Genomic DNA, 12,593 nt, shown 5'->3' on the forward strand with positions numbered 1-12,593 from the left:
CATGCTAGGTTAGGCATTGGCTCGATAATATAAAGTAGGAACATTATATGCTATGCATAAGAATACAACTTATATCTGGCATTTTCTAGGCACAAGGTAACCATAGAATAGGATAGGGTTGTGTTAGGTGTTGGCTCCTAGCATATGCTTACCCTATGTCTAAACTCTTCCTAGAATATGCTTAGACTATGTATACACATAGGATTGGCTTATAGTATGCCTAGTATTTGCCTAACTTGCCAAATGTGTACCCTATGCCTACCCCTTGTGTATTTATGTTAGACATACCTATGTCTAGCCACTCTATAGCCTCTATCAGTAAGTCTGTATGAGGAGCCTATGCATATACCTTTCCTATATTACTAATCCAATCTAAACCTAAGCCTAAGCTTAAGCTCTATCTTACTACGAGCCTAGCCCTAACACTAACCTTTAATGTAGTATAAGCCTAGTATATATTGACTCTAATTCTAATTTAAGGTAAATAATATAGAGAGTAAGATAGGCTTATACATCATGTGTTACTTCTATAAAAATAAGTTGTATTTAGTCATTTTGTGGATTCTCATTAATTTTGGCCTATTGTAGTACAATTCTAACTTTTTATATGTGTGATGATCATATTGTGCTAGACAAACGATAGTAGGCAAGTAATTTGTTTTACTTTTGGTGAGAAAATAACTAGACAAGTATAGAGATGTAATGATTGTAATATTGATCACTAGTGGAGTGCAATGTGAAATTATTACTATTATGGAGATTGTTATCACATAAAGCTATTTATATGCTTTAGCTTTAAAGCGATTGTACTCATCTATTTAGAGTGCATTGTTGTCTCTATTTTCTTTTATGTTATTCATATTCATTACATTTTTCATTAATTAATTGTAATTATAATATTAAAAATAAAAGATTAGAGCTAAGTTGAGGCTTATGTTAGAACTAATCATTTCGAGTGCGATTGAATCATCCTCATTTACACTGGTTGCTAGTTATAATATGCTTTTGTAATTAATTTGGCTCAATTTTCCATTGCAATCATCACTCTGATACCATCGAGTTGATTCTTACACATGGTCTATGATCATAACAGCAAAGTAATGGTTGAAGTATTGGTGTAGTGAACCACTAAAATATTACACCACATACTTCATAGATTATCTTAAGGGACTGAGAATTAGCAAGATCAGTTGAAGAAGTTGATCTCTCACTTGTGCACAAGTAACTAGCTTATTGACGAGTGGAGTGTTGTTCCCATTGCATCGAGTAGCATTTTTCTCACTTGGCTATAGGTTGAGGTGTACATGGCATCTCCCCTACATCATAAGTACCTACATGAGTCTCATCTTGCAACATATCTACAAGCTATCAATATTGTATGGGTATATATTTGCATCAACCATGGCTATGCATGAGCATTCACCACATTGGTTAGTACCCTTGAACCACACTATCTTTTCCCTCTGCATCATGCGGACCACACATTGCCTTTTTCACCCAACCACTTAAGCACCTTAGGCCACTCAACTACCATGTAGATAGGCCACATGATTGTTTAGCCACATTGGAGAACTCGATCACTTGAAGCACATCGTCCTAACTACTTGGAGCACTTTGGCCACATGTTTAATTAGACAAAAATTCAAGCACACTCTTCCACGTGCACATACTCAATCACATAGTCACATAGTTACACTTTATTTCAACTCACTTTACCATCTCCACTCTCTTACCCTTGATCACAAGGCACCCTTTGACCACATTGAGAGCTACATTTTTTTATGACAATAACCTCACTCAGCAATTTAGGCCACATTAGGCACTCATGAATCACTCTAGGTTGCATTAGCACATGATTATATAATACTTAGACACTATACCACCATCGCACTCTACTACTTAGTGCTCATAGCATAGTGATGTGGATGGTTTTGGGAATGGGGATGGGGATGTGGACTAGAATTTCCCTCCTTTGTCACCATCAAAGAGGGCTCTTATAAGTGGATGGGATTGGGATGTGGGTTGGTTTGAGGATAAGCTAGGTCTAGGATGGCAAGCTAGAAAATGGCTATCCCATGTCATTATGGCTCATAGCATTTTACTAAAAGAACACCTTAGCCACTCGATTACTTAGATATATTGAAGCACATGATTACCTTATGCACTTAGGTAATATATAAGGCCAAATTTCCACGATTCTTGGACAAGAGTGTAAACACATTCACACATTGTAGATGCATTTGTGCACACAATTTTTTAAAATTTGAACTCTTCTTCAAGCTTCTATCTGGTTCTTTGAATATGATATAGCTCTCTTATAGATTAGAAACCCTTCACATTAGCAAATGTTATAGGAAAAAAGATAGCATGCAATCTATTGATTTCAGTGGGGATTAGAAGAATAAGGGTATATAGCACATGAAAGATAGTGTGGAACAAGAGGTTTTACTAATGGCTAGTAGGGTTTTGCATGTTTTCTACCTAATTAGCTATCAAGCCAAAGAAGCTTTGTAGGACCTCCATTGAGGCAACATGATGCATATAGATATCATCAAGATAAGGTTTCTTAAAAATGACATCTATGTGGTATTGCCCAACTCTATGTGTATTCCAAGTGTGTTGCACTCGCAAAAGGAAAAGAAGTGTTTGACAAGTTCCCAGTACCAAAACACAAACTCTTGGAGTGGCTTGATCATTAGAGATAGGCAAAGCATGGACATGGTGTTGAAGCTTTGAGATGTTTTGGCAACATTTCAGAGGTGAGTGTCACTGTTTTCTACTTGCCTCCTCTTCTGTGATCATGGACATCACCCCCACATAAGCTTTTTGTGTCATCCTAAACAATCTCATTACTAGGGATTGCACTTCATATTTCACAAACTCGATTCCTCTTTTGTCCATAAATTCATAAGGATCAACAAAATTGACCGCCTTATTAAAATACATACTTCAATCCTTTTCAGATTCACAGAAGCAATTGGTATAATTGTGATAGCTCACCCATAGCTAAAAGATCTTGATAATCCTTTTTAGAACAGTAGAAAGGTGATGCAAAAAACTACATCACTCTAGAGTATGCACAAATGCTCTAGAACATTAGAAAGGTGATGCCAAAAACTACATGACTCCAAAGTACGCACAAAAGCTCCAAAATAAGCCAACAAACCGATACAAAATTTAATATTGCACTTGTTGATTGCAACTGCCAATACATTATTCCCCACCTAAGGAATTTGCCACTCCATTTAGGCACTGGGACCGTTCCCATGGTCATGTGCCCCAAGGAGAGAGAGAGAGAGAGAGAGAGAGAGACGCTGGGACTGTTCCCATGGTCATGTGCCCCAAGCAGGTCAAGGGCCCCTGACCCCTGCCCCTGCCTGCCCTGTTCTGCCTCCCCTGTCCTGTTGCCATGGCCGCAGACGATGACACCTCCCAGCATCGTCACGGCCACGAGGAGGAGGACGATGCCCACCTCGATGAGCCCCCCCTCCACCCTGGGGCGTGGCATCGCTGCTTCCGTCTGTGTGTGCACGTGTGTGGCTGCAACAGTCACAAGTAGCCCGCCATCGTCGATTGTACCATCGGCCATCGGCTTGCATTTGCCATTCCTTGATCCTTCACGGCATGCCACTCGCATTTGGAACATCAGTGCAGGACTCCTCATGGATATTCCTCTCGTAGCATGGCCGTGGATCGTGCGCCTTCCTCCTGGATGGCCTTTCTCCTCTGCTTCATTTCTGTCGTAAGCTGCCAGGAGAGCCCTAGCACTCGTGGCATCGGTTCTGCGCAGGTGGATTTGTAGCAACTCGCAGCAAGCAACAGACCAAGTATCAAAATCAGTTATGGCAACGGAGCAGGAGTCACAGCGAAGGTGCAGAAAGAGAGGTTGCACGATGGTGGTATCACCAAGACGGCATCCAAGGGGCCTAAAAGAGTGGTCGTATCCACTGTTGCCCTCCTCACCCTCGTCATGGCAGGGACAACAGGTTTAGGTGCGTTGCTATTTTTCTTTATGGACTTGCAGGCACAATGGGCTGGGATATGCAATGGTATTGTTGTAGGTGTAATGCTAGCAGCTAGCTTCGACCTGATACGGTGGAGGCACCTAGGTTGTTATGGGCATCATTGCCGGAGGATTCTTCATTATTTGCTGTCAGAAGTTTCTGGAAAGATATGGTGAGGTTAGCATGTTGAATCTCAAAGGAGCTGATGCAAAGAAGATGATGTTGGTGATTGGCATCATGACACTGCACTCTTTTGGTGAGGGTTCAGGAGTGGGAGTCTCGTTTGCTGGCCCTAGAGGGCTTCCGCAGGGGATTATGGTTACACTTGCATGCAGTGCAAAATATTCCAGAAGGATTGGCTGTGACCATGGTTCTGGCATCTCGTGGCATTTCTGCTCAAAGTGCCATGCTTTGGAGTATTTTCACCTCTGCTCAAAGTGCCATGCTTTGCAGTATTTTCACCTCCTTACCTCAGCCTTTGGTGGCAGTTCCTGCTTTCATGTGTGCGGAAGCATTTCAAAAATTCCTTCCATCGTGTATGGGGTTTGCAGCAGGCTGTATGATATGGATGGTTCTGGCTGAGGTTATACCTGTCAGCTTGAAGGAAGCAAAGCCTCAACAAGTAGCTTCAGCTGCAACACTTTATGTGGCATTTATGGACTCTTTAAGTGCTGCCATGGAGAACTTTGATGAAACGAAATGCTTGGAAGTTCTGAGGCCAACAGCGAATATTCTGACTGATGATCCTTAGACTGTTGCTGTGACTGTGAGCTTTAAACTGATGGGTGAGAGTCTACTCACAGACCTTCTCTGTCCAGGAAATGATCGCATCACAGGCGAACTTTCTTGCCTGATTTGCATTTGCCATTTGCAACGTGCTGCCTGGCAAGGAATTGTGATTCATCCTGCAACCTAATCTCAGTGCCTGTGTCGAGGTCTACATGTAAAATTCTGAAAGCATTCTTGTTCATGTGGGATTTAAAATGACTACACGATGCTGGAAGTGGCACGCAAAGCAGTAATCCTGATGTCTCCCGGAAGAGAAGATGACAATGTCTCCTTGAAACCAAGCATGTAAGGTGGGCTTATGGGGATACACCTGGGAACCCATATCTGAAGAACAACAGTGCACTTCCCTTCCGTCTTTTGATGATCTTCGAACAACCCCCTGCCATCTAGGCTTATGACATTAAGGCTGCATGCCTTTTCTTCCAGCAACAAGTCTGAGGCCTTTATTGGCATTGCGGGCATGGATCTGTGCGCCTACTCTAGATCTGCTTCCGTGCTTCAGCTGGTCCGCAGTCCTAATCCAGAGGAGCACAAAGCTATTGAAGCTGCGCTCGCTCAGGTATGCTCTCTTGCTTTTCCCGATCACGCATATCTTTCTTGATTTTTCCTGAACAAAGTGTAATAGGCATGGCGCTTGATTTGGAATAAGTATCATTTTCTCTATGTCTCGGTTAATTCATGGTTTCCATGCAATCTTCTATGCTTCAGTCAGAATCTGTTTGCAACTACACAAAGCAATGTTATGATCAATTTTAATATGAGAATCAATACATTGAGAGACAAGAAACCCCGTTAATGTCAGAAAAAAAGCCGTAATGTCGTTCTGAACATACTGTGCAAGCTGAATTTATGTGCTCAGATAATGCCTCACAAATCAATGGATTCAACTAAATTTGCTACTCTGAATCTTGATCGCCTTCTAAGGAGCATTAAGCATTGGTGTCCTAGCTACTTTATGATTTTCAAGTGGTGCCACATTTTTAAAACTTGCAAGCATATTGTGCAGGCTGAATTTAACTACTAGGATTGTACTTCATAGATCAGTAGAGTCAGCTTCTACTGAAGTTACTAGTTGAAACAGAATCACATTTGAATGGGCATTAAGGAGCACTAAGCAATGATGACTTAGCTGGTTTATGATTCTCACACCATGTTGCATTTTTAAGACTTTCACTTCCACTCTAAAATTGTCTTAATACTAAATTTTTTGGATGATTTGGAGTTGGTTCTAGACAGCATTTAGAGTTTCTTCTACCTTATGCAGCTAAATCAGAAGAGATAATAAGATGGCATACCTAAAGTACCACCTTAGGCATGTTTTGAATGTTAAAGCTAATTGTGTATGGTTCAATATGTCAGTGATGTCATTCTTTGTAATTGACTACCTAAACATTTGGACTTTTAATGATCAGTTTTCAGTATCAGCATGTACCTAGTCACCTCATGGGTTTGCTTCAATTTGTTTTGACACCAAGTGTAGAAATTTCTGTACGTCAAGTTGCAAGTATACAGTTTAAGAACCTTACTGCAAGGTACTGGTCTCCAGATAATTCAGGTACTGCTCTTCTCAAGAAAGCTTCAAAGTTAAGAGTATCTTTATTTTTGGGCTACTTGAATCAAAGTCTTATTAACTCTGCTTAAGGGATGCAAAGTTAAAGGGATTCTATTGATTTTAATTTTTTTTAATGCTAGCTAAAAGAATATCAGCCAATTACAAAAACGCAGTTCGTGAAAGTCTTTTGGAAGCCATTGTTTCATTAGCAAATAATTTTAATATCATTTCATTATTTAATTGTCTTGTGGTGGATAGGACTACAAAGCCTGAAGTGTACAACCACTAGCACAGATTTTTCCATGGAGCTATGGGAGATTGCACTCTTGCAAGATCAAAGGGAAGGTAGTTTACTAAAAATGGCAGGGTTTCTCTTGGTTGTGATACATCAGGGCAGCTTTGACATAGTGCTTTTGGCCTTTGCCATTGATCAATGCTTGCACCTCTTGAAAAGTAGTGGATTATAAGATTTTTAAGGTGATGCATCATTTGAAAAGATCTCTCCCAAGACTCATCAATAGGAGCAGTCCATAAATTTCTAATGATGTTTCCTAGTGTGTAGGAAATGCAGATTTTGTTGGGTGGATGATGGCATCAACTCTCCATGATGGTGCAGGAGTTGGGCATTCTCCATGATGAGAGGTACCAAATGTTTGAATTCATTTTTAAGGACACAAACACTTTTTGATTATACATCACAACAAATTCATATACTAATGTACATGTTGATGGCCCTAAGTTGTAGAGAAGCATCTTACTTGCACTTGTCATGTTGTTGTAGGACTCAATATCAGATTCTCTAAGAATCTTCAAAAGCAGGGATTCTTTTCAGTATGCAACTACTTAGCCAATTCTATTTAAGCTTGTAGGAAAATTTTGATCTCTCTTAGTATGATTGAGGGACCAAATCAAGGCTCACCACATCAAATACTTTCATGGTTGACAGCATCAAACTTGCTATGAGTTTGTCCTCTTTAACTCTCATCTACATGTCTTGACAGATACAAACACATGCTCCTGAGTCCTACCTTGCCGCACATAATGTAAATGGGATCTCATATCCTGATGCTGTTGCTTGTCAATTTGCAACATCGCACAAGCTTGGTAAGTTTTATTTTGAGATAGCATTAGTGAGTCCTTACATTGAGAAGAAACTTAAAGCTGTTAGGTGTAAAGTGCTTCTGAAAACAGGGTTCGAGCTTTAGATAATGCTTCTTCCATTCTTGCTACACTTGCAGACCCAGTGAGATGCAACACTCGTTCTCTTAAAAGCTGCTGATCTTCCAACACCTGTTTTTGAATGGCCTGACTGTCATGACTTGCATCAGCTCCAGCATTATCAGTGTCATCAGAAATCCAGGTGCACTTCTGTAACATGGAAAGCTCCAATTGACAAGCGATCCGTATAAGATCTTCTTCCAAAATCTAGGCATCTTGCACCTTCCAAGCCACAAACTGATAGAGGTATGAGCACCAGGCAGCATCAAACTCTGCAAGCTGCACAGCAAAGGGCCGTACTGAAGAGCTTCCTCAGGCAGCATCAAACTCTGCAAGCTGCACAGCAAGGGCCGTACTGAAGAGCTTCCTGCATCCCAATTTGCCTTTTTCTCCCCAGCAGAGTTCGGTGATGATGATCCTGTAGTTGATGTAGATGGTGGGCCATCTAAAATAGTGGATACTAGAGCCTCCAATTCTGGAACAAGCTTCCTTGCAACTTTTGACAATGCAACTTCTCGTTCTCCTTGGGTGCTGAAAACAGCCTCTGGATGCCCAATTATCATGTAGGCACAAAGGAAGACCTGAGGAGGATACATGTCCATCTCTTTATGGCCACTTTTCTGAGATTCAGTTGTTTTTTCCTGCAGTTGTGCTATTCTGAATCTTCCCAGTATCTTTACCACAAGCTTTGTTCACAACTTGACTGGAACCTTTCGCTGATATTTGTGAATGGCTTCTACGATTCATACGGCCTCCACTACCTAGAGACAATCATTTCAGAAGATCAATTTTGGCAACATTAGAACTGCTTGCTGATGACAACAGAAGAGTGTGTGATTAATGAAGAAGCAACTGAAGAATGCCGCAAAGGACACCGAAGAGGCTATCACCTCAAGTCCATGAGGCGTGGTTGTTTCCTTTGGAGGACTCTCTTGCACTCAACTTGCTCGCTGCTGCTTCTGCCTCCATTAACCATCTCAAGACAAGTATTAACAAATGCATTGTGGTAAGTGCACATATTGTGATAATGCTGCTTCCTTTGGAGTAGCCTCAGACCTTCTCTGTACTTTGCAATCTCCGGGTTATAGAGCCCACCCTTCAACTACTGTAATAAGTCTGTCATAGGACTACTGAAGTTGAAATTACTCCCTACAAAAAGCTGTGTCAAAGTCTCCTTGAAGGTCGACTCGTCCATGTCTGGGAGATATGCAGACAGGCTTTCCCTCTCTTCTTCTGTCAACAGAAAGTTCCATGACTGGAGGGATAAAATGGGGCGCAGGTCCTCAAGCTCCATGAGGTCAGGAGGCAGGTGGCAGATGCTATCCCCAACTTGGTAGGCCTGAGAAACTCATCATGAAGTTCTCCATCCTGTAGGGTGCGCATGAGGCCAGAGACTGAATCCTTCAAGCTTGTGAGACACCTTGCTTGCTGGCAGGTTATCTGGGAGACGCAAGGCTTCACATCACATCAATAACTCGATTGCCATCCATCAATAATGCAACCATTGAGACAGTAGTTTGCAGAAGCATTAAAGACCAAGAAGCTTTGAAGACCAGTTGCAATTGTCTGCCAGTTTGCGGATCCGATCAAGCAGAGCTGCCTGTAGGTGCCAGTGCGAACTTCATCGATAACAATGGGCTCCAGATCTACAAACACTGCTCTAGGAACATGCTTCCCTGCTCCAGTCTCACTGAAGAAGGTATTAAATGCATCATCACCACCTCCAATCGTCTTGTCACACGGCATTCTTGACGCCTTCTTTGCCGGAAGTATAAGGTGGAACTGTACTGCTGGCATCATCTTGCTCTGTTTCAGCCCACTTGCATCTGGCCTTGCCAAGCTGTCTGGGTTTTCTCGATGATTTAGCAAGTAAGTTTCCTCATAATGGAGTCAAAACCCATGTCCAATGCAGCCATGGCATCCTGTTCATTATTCTCATGATCCAATTGTACAATAACTGGAATCTTGAAACCTTTTGCTGCTGCAATACAACATGCAACCAATGGCAGTTTTCCATGCTTCAGAGAAGATCTGATTGTCTCCTGGCTCACTGGAGATACAGATTCATACATTGCATTAGCATCATCAATGATATCTGGAACTGTGCTTTCTATAGAAATATGACTATGAGGATAAACTTCAGCAGATTCACTTGAGGACTTTTGCTCAAAAGCACCTTCCTTAAGCATCTTCCATCACCGTCTTTATCAGGCCTATTCCTTGACAATTGATTACAGCAGCAAGTAAATCTTAGATTTCTTCTTCAAAATCATAGGGTTTTCATCTATTCCACTACTTGAGGTCTCTACTTATACCCTATGACCGACATTGAAGGACCTTTGAGCTTGAAGCTTAGTTAGGGCATGGCTATGAGGTTTCAAACTCTAGGATTGACAGTTTTGGACAGCACTAAAATTGTTCAAAATTTTGAAGAATTTCATGGGCCTTTTTCTCTTCAACACTTCCTGAATGTTCTTAGCATCAGTGTTGACTGACAACATTTGAAGGTTTTTCCCCAACATTGAAGAGATTGAACCATTTCTTGAAGGCTCAACAATGATCTATTTGAAGAATCTTGTGCCACTTGACGTCTCGTCATCAACCTATTGCCTATGGAAGACCGATGGAGCATTCTCAAGGGTATGATGCTTTGGGGATGCAATCTTGTAATGCCATATTCATGGAATGCTCTCTCCTACTCATTTGAGTGTATAGGTATTGGGTATTGACTCAAGTTGGATAAGAAGTACTCAAAACACTTGGAATTGGGCCAAAACAGGGTGCAGTCCTAACAGGGACAGATTTGGAAAAGTTGCTACAGAAATTAGTAGCATCATTCTAATGACAAAGGAACAACTGGAATTGATACTAGACAGCACAAGCTTCGAGTGGAGCCATCAAACGTCTCATTTGGACACATATTTGGGTTGCATGAAAGTGTATCTTCCATGTTGGGTTGTTTTTCGCCCATTTTGGGTTGTTTGGGGGCAGATCTGAAGGATAACTTAGTTGTGAGTAAGGGATAGGTGCTAAAGCTCTAGGATAGCAGGGCAACTTGATGTTGAGCAGATTCTAGGGCTGCAAATGACAGGATGCCCTAGAAACAAGGTTATTGACAAGTGTTGGTGCACAAATTAGGGTTTCAGACAGTAGAACCCTAATAACCAGCAGGTGACCTTATTTTTTATCTTTGAAACAACAGAGGTTGCTGTTACAACACTTTCTTGGCAGCATATTGAATTTCTCTCTCTCCTCTACTATGTTCTGCCTCATCTTAGCAAATCTGAAGATATTCAACATTGTTTTGTTAAAATCAGGCCTTATTACTGCTGTAATTAGAGTTTTTCTGTTGTCTCAAGAAGTGCACCATTGAATATTGGCCATTCTCAGTTTTTCTCACCTGTTTGAAGGTGGACAACTCTTATATGCTCTTGGAGGTTTGGCAACAATGATGGGTCAGTGGCTTCTTTTGCTTGGCTAGCAAGCATTGGAGAAATATAATCTTCAAGTTGCACTTAGTGTACAGTGGCTCATGGTGCAAAAACAAAAATTGGAAGTTTAAGCCTAGATAATGTTAATGTAGTAGAATAGGGACAATTTGGATTTCACATTATACTTTGCTACTTAATTGGCAAAAATTCTATTATTCACTTTTACTTTATTAAAATCACTTTTTAAATCAACTATTTTTCTATTATTATTTATATAAAAAAATTAAAATGACATTCTATGAGATTTGATTATGCCATTATATGCCTCCTATATGCTAAGTTTATATGATAAAGTTACTACATAGATGTGATATGTTATAATTTCTTATATGGTAACTTTTTCGATGAAGTTACTATATAGATAATGTCTATTTCTGAAGTTACTATATAGTAACTTTTTTTAATAAAGTTACTATATAGATAGTTATGATAATAAACTTCCTATATAGTAAGTTAACCAAAAAAAGCTTTCTATATGGTAAGTTAACTAGAAAAATGTTTCTATATTGGAAATTCTCTTTTTTTTCCTATATAGTAAGTGGTTTAGAGTTTCTTGTGGTTTAGATCAACGTTGAGTACGTGGAGCATTAATAGTTATAGGGGCAGAAGCAACTGATTATGGGGCTTAACAAATGGTGTCTTGGAGCTGAACTGTGAATTGATGATGTAGACTATCCAATATGCAGATAGTAGCACTGTCATGAAGATTGCTAATGACGATTTTCCTTCTATTGTAGAAGTAAATAGATGTTGTTGTGAGTCATACTAAGCAAGTAGTGTTGTTTAAGAGCCTCTCTCTCTCTCTCTCTCTCTCTCTCTCTCTCTCTCTCTAAAGTAGGGAGGTGATGATAATGAAGAAAGAGAAGATGTGGATTTACAGAAGTGAAGCACTTGATACATGAGATAGAGTGCCCAACTTATCTCTAACTTTAGCCCTAGGAGCTCAAGGTGTATGTTATGTTTTGGGAAGGAGCCCTAAGATCCTAGGAACATGCAAGTCCTGGGTGATTCCATTTGAACAGGAATCATTGACACTAGAGCTAGGGTTAGTATCATCAATCAAGATGCCCTTAAGGTTTGGGGAAATCCTCCAATAGAATAAGCCCATTTTAACCTACCCAACCTACCTCCAAGTCTAGCCTTAAGAGCTCAAGGTGCAAGTACATTTTGGGAAGGAGTCCTAGGAGCTTAGGAGCCTAGGAGCATACAAGCTTTGGGTGACTCCATTTTAAGAGAAATCATTGTTGACACTAGAGCTAGGATTAGTATCATCACTCAAGATGTTCCTAAGACTTGGGAAAATCCTCTAATAGAATGCCGTTGGGATCACTTAAGAATTGGCCAATCACAATTGTAGGAGCTAAGTTTTTAGTGGAATTTTTAGTCATAAAAGAGGTAGAGTGCACCTTATGTTCAGATTATTAAATTTGCCTCTCTAATAGGCTCATGTGAATCCTCCTCTAGTTGGTGGAAAAAAGGGGAGATATATTTAGACACTTTTGAGAGAAGTAGTCGGCTGACCCATGCAATCCTTATATC

General features: G+C 40.5%; 2 protein-coding genes across 18 annotated transcripts; both read left to right on the plus strand.

The window, feature by feature from the left end:
- The first annotated feature begins 3,290 nt into the window (after positions 1 to 3,290).
- On the plus strand, positions 3,291 to 5,172 carry LOC148036367 (putative zinc transporter At3g08650). Its single transcript, XM_087678379.1, has 2 exons — positions 3,291 to 4,430; positions 4,467 to 5,172. The coding sequence occupies exons 1-2, from the start codon at positions 4,372 to 4,374 to the stop codon at positions 4,753 to 4,755; spliced, it is 348 nt and encodes a 115-aa protein (XP_087534505.1). The 5' UTR covers positions 3,291 to 4,371; the 3' UTR covers positions 4,756 to 5,172.
- A 23-nt stretch (positions 5,173 to 5,195) lies between these two features.
- Positions 5,196 to 11,298, plus strand: LOC148036368 (uncharacterized). Of its 17 annotated transcripts, none has more exons than XM_087678364.1 (7): positions 5,196 to 5,352; positions 6,206 to 6,348; positions 6,604 to 6,822; positions 6,901 to 6,987; positions 7,127 to 7,176; positions 7,347 to 7,449; positions 7,584 to 11,279. In XM_087678364.1, exons 1-3 carry the CDS (start codon positions 5,204 to 5,206, stop codon positions 6,810 to 6,812), a joined length of 501 nt encoding a protein of 166 aa, XP_087534490.1. In that variant the 5' UTR covers positions 5,196 to 5,203; the 3' UTR covers positions 6,813 to 6,822; positions 6,901 to 6,987; positions 7,127 to 7,176; positions 7,347 to 7,449; positions 7,584 to 11,279. The 17 variants fall into 17 exon arrangements, with proteins under 17 accessions (XP_087534490.1, XP_087534492.1, XP_087534502.1 ...); XM_087678366.1 differs by having other exon boundaries at positions 6,917 to 6,987; XM_087678376.1 differs by having other exon boundaries at positions 6,604 to 6,690.
- The last annotated feature ends 1,295 nt before the right edge of the window (positions 11,299 to 12,593 follow it).

This window comes from Lygodium microphyllum, chromosome 5 (assembly GCF_053477565.2).
Source record: "Lygodium microphyllum isolate KBCC chromosome 5, Lygodium_microphyllum_v1.1.10, whole genome shotgun sequence".
NCBI lineage: Eukaryota > Viridiplantae > Streptophyta > Polypodiopsida > Schizaeales > Lygodiaceae > Lygodium > Lygodium microphyllum.